Consider the following 19147-nt stretch of genomic DNA (forward strand, 5'->3'; position numbering starts at 1 on the left):
TTCTTAACCTGGGACTCACAGACCCTTAATGGATATATACATAGATTTTAAGGGATCCAGGAAATTGATAAGAAAAAATTGCATGATTTTCACTTACCTCAAAGTAAAATTTAGCCTTCCATTAATTATGGAACAAACATTATTCTGAAGCAACACATATTATTCTGAGAAAAGATCACTTCACCAGAAGGAATAATGTCATTCAGGACTCAGTTCTTTCCCATCTGTTACTTTTCCTGGTCCTTTCATCCTTCTTGCCTTCTCTAAAGACTTTGACAATCATCTTCTCCTTGATACTGTCTTCTTAATAGTTTTCTATGACAATACTCTCTACTGCTTCTTCTGTTACCTGGCTGATACCTCCTTCCTAGTCTCCTTTCCTCTTCATTGAAGACATCAACATGTGTCCTCCAGGGCTCCATGCTTACCCTCTTCTCTTCTTTTTCAATCATTTTCCATTGGTGATCTCATCAACTCCCATGAATTCTAATATCTTTATGGTAATGATTCTCAGATCAACTTTGCCACCCCTTACCTCTCCCTCGACGTCCGGTTTTATATCTTCAACTCACTGTTGGAAACCTGAAAGAGGATGTTTGGTAGGCACCTTAAACTCAACATGTCCAAAATTGAACTCATTATCTTTTCCCTCAAACCATCCCCTTTTCCTAACTTCCTAATTACTGTTAAGGATAATTTCATTCCCCATATCTCTGACACACTGTAATCTCCTTATAGGTAGAAACTATTTGTTTTTGGCTTTGTATCTCTAATGCCTAGAAAAGTACATTTTACATAATAGGAACTTGATAAATGTTTGGTGAATTAGATTGATTGTACCTTCTCATTATGCCATATTCTCTCACTAAATTTTGAAGAACCAAGTATGACAAAACTTATTTTTGTTTATTTACTTTCTAAAAGTTTGTTGATTGTATTATACAAAATTCTTTTCTATATGGAGAATATGCAACAGGAGTGTTCTTCCTATTATAGAAACGATATTCCTCAAATTGTTGTTTTGGTCCATTAAGGGATCATATGTTGGATATAGCATCTGTAAAAGTTTGAAGACATGTTTGGCATTCTCAGTAACTGAATTCTCATAGCTTTCTTCTCTGAATCCTCATAACACTTTATTTAAATAATTCCTATGCATTTATCATATTAATGATACTATGTTTATTTGTGTATATGTATTTTCTCCTCCATTATTTTGTAAGTTGTGAGGCCCATCTGTAACCATTTGTATTCCACTATTACTGTGCTATGATTATTAGGTGCTCAGCACTTATCTTTTGAATTATGATTAATGAATGAGTATCCAGCTCCTGGGTTCTTCTGATGGACTCCTACCTTTGCAGTCTTTAAGAATTACTCTAGGGGCAGCTAGATGGTGCAGTGGATAGAGCATCAACCTTGGAGTCAGGAGGACCTACGTTCAAATCTGGCCTCAGACACTTATGAGCTGTGTGACCCTGGGCAAGTCACTTAACCCCAATTGCCTAAAAATAAAGAAAAAAAGAATTACTCTGTTAAGTAGAGGAACACCAGATCTTTAGAATTCCAAATAAATGTTCATTGATAATGGAGTTGCTATAGTAAAAATATCTGTTACTTTGATATTTTGTGATATGGATTATAATGTGGATAGTGAGAGTTTTGAAAGGGAATTATTAGAACAAAAAAAAAAATTGGGAACCACTCATCTTGGAAGCTATAGTCCAAGAAAGATGGGACATTTTGACTTTTGAGTGGAAGGCACTCCCAAGCTTTGAATTCAAATAAAGTAAAATCAGTTGGACTGGGTAAGAGCCTCATGTTCAAGCTTATATACAGCCAGATGATCTGAAGTACCATAAACTTGTACTCAAAGGTCCTAAATTGAGTTTATGGTTTTTTTTTTAAATTCTAAATCATGAGACAGTAATGGCTACTGCTAGAGTGGCTACTATTCTTATAATAAATGGTAACTCCTTTTGGTTTTGGATACTCATTTTCCTTGATCAACTCAGTGTAACTGTGATTTCCAGTATTACATTAATGAATAAAATGTCAGTTATCTTATAAATTAGAGAGAGAGAGAGAGAGAGAGAGAGAGAGAGAGAGAGAGAGAGAGAGAATTTCACAGGTCTCTTTACTTACTTTCAGGTTGCCTGGAACTAAAGGAAGACACTATTGAAAATCTTCTTGCTGCAGCTTGCCTTCTTCAGCTTCCTCAAGTAGTAGAAGTGTGCTGTCATTTTCTTATGAAGCTTTTACATCCATCAAACTGCTTAGGGATCCGAGCTTTTGCAGATGCCCAGGGGTGTATTGAACTCATGAAGGTGGCCCATAGCTACACAATGGTAAGAAAGTCTTGCTATAAATTTCCATAGTAGAAAAGTACTGTAACTGCAGACATATACAATGTTTTGAATAAACTACTGCTGTTGTTTAATGTATCAAACAATATAGGCAAGGGCAGTAGGTCACAGTGGCTGGAATTCTGCATTGGATTCAGGAAGACTGGGTCCAGATCCTACCTCTGACACTTACTAGCTGTTTTATGCCACATATGTTGTAAGTTGTATGTGCTTTAGATACATAGAGCTACATATATATTTATTTACAATCATAAATGGGTTGTATGGGTAGAAAGCATTCTGGTACCAATAGTTTCTTACATTTACAAAATCACAATCCAATATCATACAATACCTACAGAATAGCAATATATTATCATTTCCAAACCATTGTATAATGAATGTTTTATTACCATTTGATTACATGTATTTATAGAAGACTTTCTCTATATGTATACATATATACATATACATACACACACATGTATATATGTGTATGTGTATATATAATATATACACACGTATGTATATGTACACACATGTAATATATTTTCATATATACATATATGTATGTATATGTGTGTGTATATGTGTATGTGTGTGTGTGTGTGTGTGTGTATAAATACTTCTCACACATGTGGCTTGTTCATTTCAGGTGCCAAAAAAATCTATCAGTATTTTATTCTGTTTTTCATGTTAGTTTTAAGCTATGACTATATGTTTATCTTCAATCATTTAATTGTGTCTGACTCTTTGTGACCCCAAGTACCAAATCACACCAATATTTTCTATGGGATTTTCTTGGCAAAGATACTGGAGTGATTTGTGATTTTCTTCTCCAGTGGTCTATATGTTTAATCATCGGTAAATAGTGTTAATGGAATTTGGTCCCATCTTTTCATTGTGTATTATTTACTTCTTACATAACTGTAAGATTATCACAGTCTTATATAAACTAACCTATTGTCATCATTATTATTATTACTTTTTGCTATTATTATTTATTAAGAATTCTTTATGAGATATTTAAGAACTCTTCCTTTCCTAGCTAGGATTAAAATTAGAAATCTTGTCACAGAAATTCACACTAAGCAGAGAAGAAAATCTTATTTAGAGCAGCTTTATATATGACTAGCATTATACAACAGAAAATTTTTAATTGACAAATTACTTATGATCAGAAAGCATAATACTCTTCTAATTGGTATTCTTAGGTATACTTTCAAGATTATTTCAGTTTCATTCTGTCCAATCCTTTAAGCAGATTACTGACATAAATTAAAATATAAAAATATAAGATGAGATGCATTATTTGTAATTCCATTGTTAAATCCTACTTTAGCAATCTTCCCAGAAAAGATAGAGTCCCAGTTTCAAAATTATAGAAAGCATTTACAATCAACATACCCAAGCATTTCATCAGCTAAAATATGAAAGCCCAACCACATTCATTTAATTATGTATGTTTTAATACAATTAGCAAGTTCTGCCTTGCCAAGCTAAAGAATAATATGCTTCCATACCAAAGGGAGGGTGGTCCCTTCTGCTCTAGATTGAAATAATTTGTTCAGTAATAAAAAACATTTTCCATGCAGCTGCCTGAGTTGTTAAGCAGCTTACCAAAAGGTAGCTACTATTTTTTGAATGTTCAAAGATGTGCATTCCATAGAATCATGGATGTTCAGTGGCTAATATGATAATCATTCTCACTACTGTGAAATTCATGATCTCTACCTGTTATATCAATTTCCTTATTTCCCTCTGAATCTTTAGCTCTTTAAAATCTGGCTTCTCACCCTACCATGATATAGAAACTTCTCTTTGAAAGCTATATTTTAAATTACTGAATTCAGTAGTGTTATCTTACTCCTTGTTTACCTTTGCCTTTTGAATGTACAATACACTCTTGGCTACCACCGTCTTGCATCTCTCTTGCCCTTTCTACTTAATATGGTTACACTTTTAAATTCTTGCTCTATGTTCTGAAGTTCCTCCCCCATCTATGTTGTTGATTCCAATTATTCCCATTCATTCCTGAAAATAAACATTCCTCAAGAATCATTCCCAACCCTTTGCTCTACTTTTTGTACATCATTTTCCTCAGAAATCTCATCCATCATGATGGATTCAGTCATGGCTGCTATGTCAATTATTTATATATTTATATTTGGCAACTAGATCGTACATTGGATAGAGTGGTAGGCTTGAAGTCCGGAACAGTCTTCCTGAGTTCAAATCTGGCCTGAGACACTTATCAGTTTTGTGACTTTGGGCAAGTCACTTCACCCTATTTGCCTCAGTTTCATCACCTGTAAAATTAGCTAGAGAAGGGAATAGCAAACCACACTGGTATCTTTGCAAAGAAGACCCCAAACTGAGTCACAAAATATTGGACGTGATTGAACAACAATATTAGGGAGACCTGTACTGGCAAACAGCACAGATGAAATTGACCAGCAAGTTTCAAATGAACATAAGTTTTAAAAGTATCAATATCGTGCTATCGATTGACAAAAAAAAGCTAATATATCTTATATTATATTAACAGAAGTCTAGATCATGGAAGATAATTCTACAATAATCTTTGCTAATCTGAATACATCTTGAAATATTGAGTATTATAACATCTGTTAGAGATGATGAGTAGCTAGGAAAATTCTAGGAAGATTTCAACAAAACCATCTAAATTGAAATATTTAGTAGGCATGGGAAAGATGGTAAAAATTGTGGAAAAAAATGGTTCAGAGGTAAAGAATAAGGTTAAAGTCTTATAGATGACCCAGAAGCCTCACATCCAGTTATCATGACTATCTTTTTTTGAGGAAATTCAATCCTATTTATTTCTTCAAGAAATTATTAAGTTGTCATAATATGCCAGACATGCTGTGCCAGGTGTTAGAGATACAAAGACAAAAATGAAGTAGTTCTCATTCTTGAAGAATTTACGTTGTATATGGACATAAAACATTCACAGATAAGTACATACTACATTGCCAAAGGCAGCTGGTTTAGACTATAAATTTATAGGATGCATGTATATGTGCACATACATACACATGTGTACTGTACATTTGCTGTATTGTGCATATATGCATGCATGTTTATATTTGCATATCTGTCAATAAAGTACAATTATTTTCTCCTGTCCTTTTTGCAAATGCTTCCCATATACACAACAAAAGGATCTAACAAAAAATCATTATATATTTTTTGTTGTCTTTTAGTTTATAATTAAAACCACCTCTGCCAACTCAATTCCTTTATTTTCCTTTCTAAGGAAAATCAGATTAGCGGCAAATTTCTTTAGTCTTCTAATTTTATTTATAGTGAAAATTGTTAAGATTTAGTGCCTCCAGCAGGATGACCACTAGTTTATAATTGGACAATCATTTATAATTTAGAGCACCAAAGTTAAATTAATTATTATAACTCTCCTAAAAATGTACGACTCTTAGATTGAAAACATTTGATGTCAGGAACAGTGCTTTGTTCAACAAGGCTCTACACAAAGGTACATAAGAATACTTTGAATGAATAGGTGCTCAATAAATTTTATACCATTTATTTGAAAGACACACACACACACACTCAGGTAAGTATGTACCAGCATCACCTGGTCTAACTGAGTCTACCAATTTTTAAGTGTAAGAATGAAAGGTACTAGAGAAATTTGCTAATATTCACTTGATTTTAAATACAGACAATATAAAGAGATTGTTGCCATTGAAGATTATCTTTTCTGAAATTTATTTTTTCCCTGGGCTTGGTTTTTCTTTGTTTTTACATGATGATGGTGATGATGATGATGATGATGATATATCTATATACACATAACATATATACACATGTGTGTGTATATATGTATATATATATGTATGTATGTGTATACATACACACACAAACAATCACACATATAGCCAATTATATAATTTTCCCTCTGGTGGCTACATTTGATTTGTCTTATAAAAATCATTAGTAAAACTTCATTAATATAGTCAAAGTGCTGTAATGAGTAAGCAATTTTTGTAAATGAATAAAATCAATATTAAGAATAGTTCTTAACTTATCTATCTGGATTCAGGAATGCTTTAGGTTTGGAAAAATTAACTATGTTGTCTTAGCATTATATGAGTGCATATTTATCTTCCTTTTTATCTAACATCTATGTTTCTGTCAATGCATCTGTAGATTTAAATGAAGAGAGACAAGCACAGTGTTTCACAGTGGATAAAGTCTGTTTCAAAGTCAAACAGTCCTGGTTTCTCAGAGCCTAAGTTATTGTCTTATACTGTAAATTGCAGAGAAAATACAGATCTTTATTGGTAGAGGGAATTTGCTCCTCAGATATTCACTAACCCCAATTAAATCTGAGTGACAACTATATTTGAACCTCCTAAAATACTTAATGGTTGTGGTCATTTAGTAGTATCTCATATACTATAATCACAGATTCTTAGCTTAAAAGTCATTTAGTCCAATCTCTGCCCCATGTTGAAATACTCTCTCTCATATAATTCAGAGATTATCATGGAACATACATTTGAATATTTCCAGTATTCAAATTTTAGTTTTACTTCCACCCCACTCATATCTTTCTATCTATTTACCTATTTATCTGTCTGTATTACAGTACCCCAAGCAAAGAAAGGGAGACCTTTCATTACGATATGGAGTGAGACAATGGTGAAGTGAATAAAATATGATCCAAAATGAGAAAAAAAAGATTTTCATAGATTTAAACTTTTGTCCATTCTATTTTCTTACTTTCTCATATGACTTTTGACTTCAATTTCTGTTCTGTGGCACCTTGTGGCATATAGCATTTACAGTGCTCACCTGAGAGATGGAAGCAATTTTAAAATTGCTGATTTGGGGCTCTGGACCTCCCCACAAAGCAGTATCTGTGGAAGAATATATTGTGCTATTAGTGGAGAACAAAGATTTTTTTGAATCAGTGTTTGCTTTCTAAAGCTGTCCTTTCAAAGTCAGATGGTACTAACAAATCTTATAGGTAGCTCACTTGTTTTTCATGGCTATTTCAGCCCTATGTGAAAAGGAACATAAGCTTTATTTATTTGTTTTCTTCCCAAGATTTATTTTAAAACATATTTGTCATTTCTCATAGTCACCAGGGTTGTTTGGAAAGCTAGCACTGTGCCTTATCTTTCCTAATAAACTTTCTAATAAAACAGAAATTGGATTCTTGGGTTGAGTACTCAAATTGATGAGACCATAGTTCTATCAAAATATTTAAGTACAGCTTCCTGTGTGATATTGTCAAATTATAATTATGTTTCATAGTATATAATAGTTTTATATTTTATGTTATCATGTAATAGTTTATAATTATTGAATATGTTTGCATCTTATGCTACTAGCTTATCAGGTGTTCATCTTAACTTTTATCTCTCCTAATGCCTCTCAGAATGTTCTAGATATAGTAAGCAATGAATATATAGCTTTTTGGTACATTTTGCTGAAGTGAAATTGATTGAAATGGAAGTAGATAAATAAAGAGAAAAGGCACTTATTTTTAAATTCATTAGTTTTCTTCTTCCTTTTCCATTGGCGTTTTTTCCTCCTATTATGCTCATCTCCAATTGAGCAATAGAGATTAGAATAGAATTTGGATAATAAACTATGTTTTCTTGTTTTCAAATTATAGTCATGTATAGAAATTCTTAGATGGCTTGCCTTTAAGTCATAATACTAACAATTTTAAAATTAGGGCCTTTTATGTTCCATATGTTCTACATTTTTCTCTTATATTTTTAACAATTGAAGATTTTTTACTGAAAACTAAAGGCAATTTTATTAGAAAAGTCACAATTTTTAAAAAAATGATATATGAAATAAATGGTTTAACAAAATATTTTGTTTTGTTTTGATTTGATTTTGTTTTGTTTTGCTTTAATTGGGCCTATGATTTTATTTGCATAAGCAACTTCTGTTGGGAAAATCCTTTTACTAGTACAGATACATATAACAGAGGAAATTCAACATAGGACAGATAGTGGACTAAATTATTTTTAAAGTCTCTTCAAATTCTTAAGATTCTCTTCAGTTATTGGACAGTTCTAAACAAATTTCCTTCATTGAGAAGAAATCTTTCCTGTAATTTTCATTTCTTCTCGGTTCTATCCACTAGAGAATGTCTAAATCCTCCTTGTAAAGACATTCCTTCAAATATTTGAAGAAATTCACCATGTCTTTCTCGTTGTTTGTTTGTTTGTTTTTTTCCATTTCATTTAATCTCCCATAATATGATGTTTGTGGGAGGTGGGGATAGTAGGGAGGATGGGAATATTTCACAGACCTTTTCTTCTGACAGTTTAATTGATCAATATTATTTTTAAAATATTCTGCAACTATATTATTAGAAAGTTGACTAGGCCTCTGAGAATTGAAATGACTTGACAAGAGTCATACAGCCAGTGTGTATCCAAAGTGGGACCTGAATTTAGGTCTTCCTGATTCCAAGGTTGCTACTCTATCCTATACATTGAACTCTCTCTCTCTGTCTCTCTCTCCCTCTCACTGTCTCTCTCTCCCTCTGTCTCTCTCTCTCTGTCTCTCTGTCTTTCTGTCTGTCTGTCTGTCTCTCTCTCTCCTTCTTTCTCTGATGATGGGAAACAAAAAAATAGATTTGGCAGAATCTTTTGTGTCAATCAGAAATGAATTTGTTCCATGTGTACACACATAGGCCTCATAGAAAGGGAAAAGATACAGTTTATAAAAAAAATAATAACTCACCTGGGAAAAATACTTTAGGTTATTCACTTTTTTTAAAAGTCATTCAGAAATTACATCAATACTGCTAAAATTAAATGGTTAGTGGCTGTGGTTATTTTATATTATATCATAATATGTAATCATAGAATCTTGAGAGCTTGAAGAAATCTTAAAAATTATTTAATCCAATCTCTGCCTCATGTTAAAATTCCCTCTGAGAGACATCATTATATTTGAATATACCCAATCATGGAGTCTTCCCTAATAATAATAATAGTAATAATAATAATATATTAAAATACTTTAAAAATTAAAATATGCTTTTATAACTATTGTCTCATTTGAGTCTCATTACAGCCTGTGTAGAAGATATTTTTACACACTTTTATAGATGAGGAAGCTCATGGTTCAAGGAACTAATCTATGATAACATAGTAAGTGATGGAGCTAAAACTTAAACCAAGTATTCTCATTACAAGTGAGGTCTTCCCCTCACCCCATAGCATAATTTCATTAACACATGAGATTATCAGCTCAATTATTAGACAACTCAAAAAAAGATTCTTTCATTGATAAAAAATCTAGTTTCCTATAACCTTCACCCATTCTATCTACTGGAGAATGTCTGAGGCCTTTTTGGAGAGACATTCCTCCAAATATTTGAAGATATCTACTATGTCTTAATTTTTTTCAGTTCATTTAATCTCTCATTTGATGACTTTTTGTGGGAGGAGAGAGGAAGAAAATGAGAATATTTCAAAACACTAATTGTTTTTCTTTTAACAGTTCAGTTGATTAATATTTTAAATACTTTTCTAGTAATGAACATATTATACCTCTCCAGATCTAGGCACTATAACTATGCAACCTAAAATTGCATTAGTTTTATTGGTAGTTATGACAATCATATAGTTGGTTCTCATTGATTTCATAGTTACCTGAAAGCATATGTCTCTTGTACATCCTTTGTGATTGTACAAGTAGGTTTTTTTTTTCATTCTTGATATTTGAATCTCTAGGACATACTGTGCCTGAACATGTAAGCACTTAATCAATAAACATTTATTAAGTACCTACTATGTGCCAGGCACTTTGCTTTAAAAAATGATTGATTGGATATTAATTTTTGTTAAGTAAAGTTTTCCCTAGTCAGTTCTTTAGTAAGCAGATGATTTTTAAAAACATATATATATTTCTTCACTTTATCCTAAAAATTTCTATGGTAGAGTCAGATCACAATTACAGGATATAGAAATAAGTCTGAATCATTTTCTCCTCACTACTATTAGACATCTCTTCTAATTCACTTTTAAAGAAATCTTAATTGAGTGACTATTATGTGCAATGAATTTTGCTAGTTGTATGCCTGCCACATATTTGGTAAACATACTTGCTCTGTTTTCATCAAAAAGGTGATAAAAATGTTGAATGGAAAAGGGTTAACTATGGGTTTCTGAGGTATGCCACTAGAGATTGCCTTCTATAAATCCATTAATCCACATTTTTGTGTATATTTGTTCCACTGAATCCACTTATGAAGATTATATATTTTTTCCATCTCATGAACAGTCTAACATCAGGATGGTATAATTAAAAGAGAATTCTGACCTTAGAAGTCAGAATACTTGGAAGAACAAAACCTTCCCTTAGATACTTGTCAGTTTTGTGACCTTGAGCCTGTATCTTACTCTCTATGACCCATAGGTAACTGCTTATAGCTTAATATTAATTCATGGAGACAGTTCCCACAGCAGAAATTTCCCACATGGATAAGAATTTTGAATCTGTTTCAGATATACAGGCCATTATGAAAAATTTTGAAAAATCAAGGTATACTGTGTCTATAGTAATCTACAAAATCTACTAACATACTTTTTAAAGGAAGGGAAAAAGAAATTTGTTTAGTCTGGAAATCTTTCCACTTCTTTTAGAATCCATGCTGGTTCCAAGTGACCACCTCTCCTTTATGTGCTCAAAAATTAAACTATTTAGTAATCAATCTATTCTAGAATCATTCCTAGCATTAACATCAAAATCATTGGCCTGCAGCTTCCAGAATATACTACATTTTACTCCCCTCCCCTTTCTTTTTAAAATACAATCATTTGCCCAACTCCATACTGTCTTTTCCTTTCTCATTCTCCATGGTTCTTTCTCGTACTCTCCTTAATCCCCTCTTCTTCCTGCATTTTGGGATATAATTTTTGGAGGCCTAGAAATCTGATCTTATCTAGGATTATGAGGCCAAACAGCTAGAGCTGGAAAGAATGGCCTAGAGGTCATAGAGAGTAAGATACATGCTCAGGGTCACAAAAATGATAAGTATCTAAGGGAAGGTTTGAACCCAAGTGTTCTGACTCTTAAGGCCAGAATTCTCTTTTAATTATGCCATCCTGCTTTGTTAGACTGTCCATGAGACAGAAAAAAAATGTATGGTCTACATAACAAGTGAATTCAGTAGAACAAATATACACAAAAAAGTAGATTAATGGATTTATGGAAGGCTGTCTCAGAGATCATCTGTTTCATTGATGAGAATACTGAGGCTCATAAAGGACTTGCTAAGGTCATAGAGGTCATATGAAACAGCTGGAAGTTCACCCAAAGTTCCGTGTCCTGGGACTCTAAATTCAGCCTTCCTTCCACCTACACAAAGGAGCTATGGGAACTCTTAACACTTCTTGACTTACTCTGGACTTCAGTTTCCTGTTACATTTTCAGTTTTTAAAACCATTCTCCTTAATATACACAATGGATAAAAAACAAGAATGGAATGCTTCTGTTTTTCCTCATTTGTTAACATTATGGCATTCTGCTGGTAGTAGTATTACTTTTTCCTAGTTCATATTATTCCTCCAATCATAGCTTTTGAAAAAATACTTTTTTGTTGTCTATAAACTTCTTGAAAAGCCACAGATGATTCCACGGTTTAGACTTTCTAACATATTTATAGTCCTGCTACATTTTTTATTCACATTACGTGACCTTCTTTCTGTCTTCGTTTATGTATTTAAAAGTCTTAATTCATCAGCTTAATGTACGGTCTTACCAATTTATAAAGTCTTTTTTCCCCTTTCACATCAAGATAATTTAAATTTTTTTCCCCAGAACTTTAATTTTTAGAGCAGCTCTTCTTCTTTAGAGACATCTTACACTTAGATTCTCTGATTTGGTGATATCTAATTTAATGATAGTCATAGAATCAAGCAATCTGAGATCACTGAGACCACCTTGATTATTTCATAGATGAAAATATCTGAGGCTCTCTGAGCTCAAGTGGTTTAACCAAACCTATTACTCAAACCTATCCCTCCTGAATCACAGACATCTCATTTGTTGTTATTATTCAGTTGTTTCAGTCATGTCTGACTCTTCATGTCCCTAATTCAGGTATTCTTGGGAATGATACTAGAATGGTATGCCATTTTCTTCTCCAATGTGTTCCCATTTTGCAGATGAGGAACTGAAGCAAATAGGGCTTAAGTGACTTACCTAAGGTAACATAGCTAGTAAATATCTGAGGCCAGATTTGAACTCAGGAAGTTGAGTCTTCAGCCCAGTACTCTGTCCGCTTTGCCACCTAACAGCCTAGCCCTTCCATTATAACATGTGCATTTCCTTTTTTCATTACGATTTTGAAACCTGGTACATTCCTGGCAACGACTATTGTCCTTTTACTTGACTACTATTAACTCTATTGTTGACACACTTTCATCTAAATTGTCCAGTTCTTTTCTTCTTATGAATCAAATACAAAATTGTTATTCAGTCATTTCAGTCATGTCTGACTCTTTGTGACCCCATTTGGAGTGTTCTTGGCAAAAATAGCCATTTTGACAAAAAAAAAAAGGTTTACCTTTTCCTTCTCCAGTTCATTTTATAGATGAGGAAACCAAGGCAAACAGGGTTAAGTGATGTGCCCAGGGTGACACAGCTAGTAAGCAGCTGAGCCTGGATTTGAACTCACAAAGATTAGTCTTCCTGATTCCAAGCCCTGATACTATCTACTGTCCCACCTAAATACAGAGTAGTTACTTTTTTATTACTTCTACACTCTGTTAGATGAAATGGCCATTATACAGATAAGGAATTTTTTAGTTCTGTGTGTGTGTGTGTGTGTGTGTGTGTGTGTGTGTGTGTGTGTGTATCTGGAAAGAGAATGTTGGAAGCTTTAAGATCTTTGAAGTAACCATCCAGTGCCATCTCTGTCTTTGATTCAGTTTTGTAATTTATGTTCAAGAGCTTTCAGCTGTATTCATCAACTTAGAACTGAGTGTGTAACTACAGAGGAAATACATATAGGATATATCTTGCTGTTTTCCTTTCCTGGAGAGTAGGATATGAGACCATATGAAAAATTTGTGATTTAACTAACTAGTATATGGAATTTCCAAGGTGGAAAAATCTCTTCACCAATAATGGAGATCAAAAATCCCATCAGGAGAGAGGGTGGGGCAAAGATGGAGGAGGGAAAGCAGTGACTGTCTTGAGCTCTCCTCCAAAGCCCTCCAAATACCTAAAAAAAAAATGGCTCTAAACAAATTCTAAAGCAGCAGAACCCACAAAAAGACAGAGTGAAACAAATTTCCAGCCAAAGACAGCCTGGATGTTTGGTCAGAAAGGTTTATTGCACCAGGCTGGGAGAGGAGCACAGCACAGCAAGGGTGCTCAGGCCTCAGCGACCCTGGAGCAGGCCTCAGAGGACTGAATCACAGATAGCTGTAGCGGTTTCCAGACTTCTCAACCTAGGAACGCCAAAGACAATGTGGAAGGTCAGTGGGAAACGTGTGTGACTGCAGTGAGAGAGGAGCTATGTCTCACCCACAAGTCCTGAGCGTGCCCTTGGGGCAGCGACTGTTTCCTGAGCTTCCAGCCCACAGACTGAGGGGGAATCCAGTGGCTGATCAGAGGGGGATTACAAAGATCTCTTTGCCAGTGCTGAGGCAGGAATCTCTTGCTTTGCCAGTGCTTGGATCTGGGTCACAGTTCTGAGGGGCAGTCCTGGGGCTAGGAGGAATTTTGGTGCGGTGGAGCTTGTTGTGGCTGTGGAGAGGAAACAGCTAGCCCCTTATCATAGCACCTTGGAAGAACTGAAAATTTACAGGTCCTTAGAAGTATCTCTGAAAACATCTGTACAAACCCCCAAAGCTTGGGACAGTACACCCTTCACATTGGAAGCAGACTTTTACCTTAACAAAGAATTTAAAACTCAAGTAATTGGCCTGGATCATGAGTAAGCAGTGCAAAAAGAGTCAGACCATATTATCTTACTTTGGTGACAAAGAAGATCAAAACATACAACCAGAAGAAGACAACAAAGCCAAAGCCTCCAAGAAAAATATGAATCAGTCCCAGTCCTTGGAAGAGCTCAAAAGGAATTTTGAGATGCAAGTAAGAGAAGTAGAGGAAAAACTGAGAGTGATGCAATAAAATCATGAAAAACAAGTCAACAGCTTGCTAAAGGAGACCCAAAAAAATACTGAAGAAAATAACACCTTAAAAAATAGTCTAACCCAAATGGCAAAAGAGGGCCAAAAAGTCAATGAGGAGAAGAATGCCGTAAAAAGCAAAATTGGCTGAATGGAACATCAAGTCCAAAAGATTACTGAAGAAAATACTTCCTTAAAATTTAGAATAGAGCAATTGGAAGCTAGTGACTTTATGAGAAATCAAGACACTGTAAAACAAATCCAAACGAATGAAAAATTAGAAAACAGTGTGAAATATCTCACTGGGAAAACAACTGACCTGGAAAATAGATCCAGGAGAGAGAATTTAAAAATTATTGGACTATCTAAAAGCCATGATCCAAAAAAGAGCCCAGACATCATCTTTCAAGAAATTATCCAGGAAAACTGTCCTGATATTTTGGAACCAGAGGGCAAAATAGAAATTGAAAGAATCCACCAATCACCTCCTGAAAGAGATCTCCAAAGGAAAACTCCTAGGAATATTGTAGCCAAATTCCAGAGTTCCCAGGTCAAGGAGAAAATATTACAAGTAGCCAGAAAGAAACAATTCAAGTATTATGGAAACACAATCAGGATAACACAAGATTTAGCTGCTTCTACATGAATGGACTGCAGGGCATGGAATATAATATTCCAGAGAGCAAAGGACATAGGATTAGAACCAAGAATCACCTACCCAGCAAAACTGAGTATAATCCTTCAGGGGAAAAAATGGTCATTCAGTGAAATAGATGACTTTCAAACATTCTTGATGAAAAGACCAGAGTTGAATAGAAAATTTGATTTTCAAATACAAGACTTGAGTGGAACATGAAGAGGTAAGCAGGAAAGAGAAAATCATAAGAGACTTATTAAGGTTGAACTGTTTACATTCCTGCATTTAAAGATGATATTTGTAACTCATGAGACCTTTGTCAGTATTAGGGTAGTTGGAGGGAAAGAATTTTAAGTATGTATAGATAGATAGATAGATAGATAGATAGATAGATAGATAGATAGATAGATAGATAGATAGATTAGATTAGATTAGATTAGATAGATAGAGGGCACAGGGTGAGTTGAAGATGAAGGGATCATATCTCAAGAATAAAATTAAGGGGTGAGAGAGGGATATACTAGGAGAAGGAGAAAGGGAGAAGTAGAATGGGGTAAATTATCCTACAAAAAAAAAAACAGAAAAGAAAAGGCTCTTACAGTGGAGGGGAAAAGGGGGAAGGTGAGAGGGAATGAGTGAATCTTATTCTCATAGAATTTGACTTAAGGAGGGAATAACATACACACTCAATTAGGTGTGGAAATCTGTCTTACCCTACAGGAAAATGGGGGAGGGGAGAGGACAAGAGAGTAGGGAATGATAGAGAGGAGGGCAGATTGGGAAAGGGAGTAATCAGAAGCAAATACTTCTGAGGAGGGACAGGGTCAAAAGAAAGAATAGAATAAAATGGGTAGGCGGGATAGGATTAAGGGAAATAGAGTTAGTTTTTCATAGCATGTCTACTATGGAAGTGTTTTGCATACCTGAACATATATAACTTATATTCAGTTGCTTGCCTGATCAATGAGGGTGGGTGGGGAGGGAGGAAGGGAGAAAATTTGGAACCCAAAGTTTTAAAAACACATGTTTAAAAAAATGTTTTCATATGTAACTGGGAAATAAGAAATATAAGAAATGGGGTACAGAAATCCATCCTGCCCTACAGGAAAACTGAAGGGGAAGGGGATAAGAGAAGGGGTGGGAGAGACAGAAGGGAAGACAGACTTGGGGAAGGGGTATTTAGAATGCATGCCATCTTGGGGTTGGGGGAGGGGTGAGATGGGGTGAAAATTAGGAACTCAAAATCTTATGGAAGTAAATGTTGAAAACAAAAAAATAAATAAAAAATTACCATAAAAAAAATCCCATCGGAGAGTCTCAACAAAGCATCTACAGAACTTGTCTAGCACTGTTTGATTTATTTATTTTTGGAGATATACTATTTGTCATAGAAAGCAAGTCGAGATCCCTCAAAAATTGTGCTACATCAGTATATTTATGGGGCCTCATCCAGCATCCCAATAAACTAAAAGTCCATAGGAAGGGGTTACTTAACTCCTGAGAAACCCCTAGTGCTGCCCAGGAGAATGTAATTTCCTTCAGCACATGTAGTATTTCATTTTTTTGATAAGATCTATTCTTGCTTTTGCTTTGTCTGAGATCAGGATTGCTACCCCTGCTTTTTTTTTACTTCAGCTGAAGCATAATATATTTTGCTCCAGCCTTTTACCTTTACCCTGTATGTATCACTCTTTTTCAAACGTGTTTCCTGTAAACAACATATTGCAGAATTATGGTTTTTAATCCAAGCTGCTATATGCTTCTGTTTTATGGGAGAGTTCATCCCATTTACATTTACAGTTATGATTACTATCTGTGTCTTTTTGCCATCCTTCCTCCCCCCCGTTTATGCTTTTCTTTCTCCTTTCTCCTTTTCCCCCCTCACTAGTGTTTTGCTTTTGACCAGCGCCTCCTTGGGTCCCACTTCCCTTCTATTATCCCTTTCCCTTTTCTTCCCCTTTACCCTTATTGCTTCTTCCCTCCCTTCTATCCCCCCACCCTTTTCTTTCTCCTTTCCCCTCCTACTACCTATAGTACAAGTTAGATTTCTATACCTAACTGATTATGTTATTCCCTTCTTGAGTCAAATCTGATGAGACTGAGGTTCAAACAATGCTCATCCCCCTCCCTTCTTTACCTCTACTCTAATAGGTTTTTGTGTCTTTTCCTATAATGTAATTGACCCTTGTCTGCCTCCTCCTTTCTCAGTACAGTTTCTTTGCTCAGACTAATCCACTTACTTGGATCCATTTCACCCACTTGATTAAATTTTTTTTATCATTACATCAAAGTCAACTTATATCCACCCCCTTTATGTATACTCCTTTAACATAGTATAATAACAATACAGTTCTCATGAGTTGCAAGTGTCATCTTCTGTTGTAGGGATGTAAACATTTTGCCCTCATTAACAACATATTGTATCTTTCTGTCCCATTTACCTTTTTATGTCTCTCTTGAATCTTGTACTTAAAGATCAAATTTTTTGTTGAGCTCTGGTCTTTTTATCAGGAATGTTTGGAAGTCCCCTATTTTGTTGAATATTCATCTCCTTCCCTGAAAATCACACTCATTTTTGCTGGGTAGTTAATCCTTGGTTGCATTCCAAGCTCCTTTGCCTTACAGAATATCATGTTCCATGCCCTACAGTCTTTTAATATAGATACTGCAAGGTCCTGTGTAATCCTGACTGTGGTTCCATGATATTTAAATTGTTTCTTTCTGGCTGCTTGCAGTAATTTCTCTTTAATCTGGTAATTTTGGAATTTAGCTTATATTCCTTGGCATTTTCAATTTGGGATCTCTTTCAGGCAGAGAGCGGTGGATTCTTTCTATAGTTATTTTACCTTCAGGCTCTAGGACTTCAAGGCAGTTTTCATTTATGATTTCCTGAAGGATATTGTCCAGGCTGTTGAGGTACTGGGAGACTTTGCTGTAGAATGCTGAGGCACCTGGTGGTTTTCTGAGCTGGTTTACACCAGTTACCCCACCCTCACTGAGGCACTGGGAGGTACAACTGTTGGCATTTGCCTGCTCGACCACCTGGGCTTCGGGATCTCCTCCTGGTTGGCAGTTGGAGGCTGTAGGGTTCTGACAACTTACCTGGTGTTGGACTGGAATCAACAAGGCTGGAACTTTTTGGCATCTCTAGGTTGCTTTCTTCATCTCCTTTCAGAGGAATGCTGCTGGGTGCCTATCCACCTGGGGCCCTTTGTAGTGCTGCTTCCCTTATTTTTTCTGAAGCACTGGGAGACCCGTTTGCTATATAATGCCAAGGCACCAGAATCTTCTCCTGATGTGTTAAAGTGGGTCTTTCCACTAGCTGACTGGGCGACTCCTGTTTTGTACTGCTCCCCTTCCCCCAGGGTAAGAGGGGCCTTTCCCGTTAATCCCTCTAGCTACCTGGGCTACTGCACTGCTGTACCCCTTCTTTCTTCTGGTTCAGCTGTTCCAGGTTTTTTTCTGGGGTGATATTTTCTGGGTTTTCAGAGGTTGATAGGGGAGGGTGAGAGCGACTACCTTTTTACTCTGCCATCTTGGCTCCGTATTTCATTTTTTGTCTCTGTATCATTATTGCTTTTTAATAGTAGACACTTAAGAACTCTGTATTGAATTAAACTTAATTTCTCATTTTTCCTGGGAGTTTATTTTTTTTCTTTTTTTCTTTTTCATTATTTATTTGATGCTGGTTTATTTTTTTCTATTTGTTTTTTGACTCTTTTGGGATCTCTCCTAATTATTTTTGGAGGTCAGTGTAAGCCACCCAGATATGAAAAGTCTGAACATTCACATGAGATTGCTTATTTGGAGAGCATTCAAGGCCTGGACAACTTTGGGGAAAATATAAAGAGCTAGAGAAAGCAATAAGGAAACAGACTTGCTACTGTGGAGTCTTTCTAGATCCTCAGAGAACTATGCAAAATTGGTGATATAAAGCAATTTTCCTGGAGGCACCTTGGTTTGATTTGCAGGAACTGAAATACATTAAGGGGGTGATGAGAGAG

General features: G+C 35.1%; 1 protein-coding gene across 3 annotated transcripts in view; it reads left to right on the top strand.

Annotated features, from left to right (window-relative positions):
• Positions 1–19147, top strand: part of KLHL1 (kelch like family member 1) — a 554297-nt gene that overhangs the window by 226695 nt on the left and 308455 nt on the right. For all 3 annotated transcript variants that reach the window (XM_027844567.1, XM_027844568.1, XM_027844569.1), the window contains one exon: positions 2152–2348. In XM_027844567.1, the coding sequence (XP_027700368.1) occupies positions 2152–2348 (197 nt within the window). The remainder of the gene's footprint in view (positions 1–2151; positions 2349–19147) is intronic.

This window comes from Vombatus ursinus, unplaced genomic scaffold, assembly GCF_900497805.2.
Source record: "Vombatus ursinus unplaced genomic scaffold, bare-nosed wombat genome assembly UNPS02014942.1, whole genome shotgun sequence".
Classification (NCBI taxonomy): domain Eukaryota; kingdom Metazoa; phylum Chordata; class Mammalia; order Diprotodontia; family Vombatidae; genus Vombatus; species Vombatus ursinus.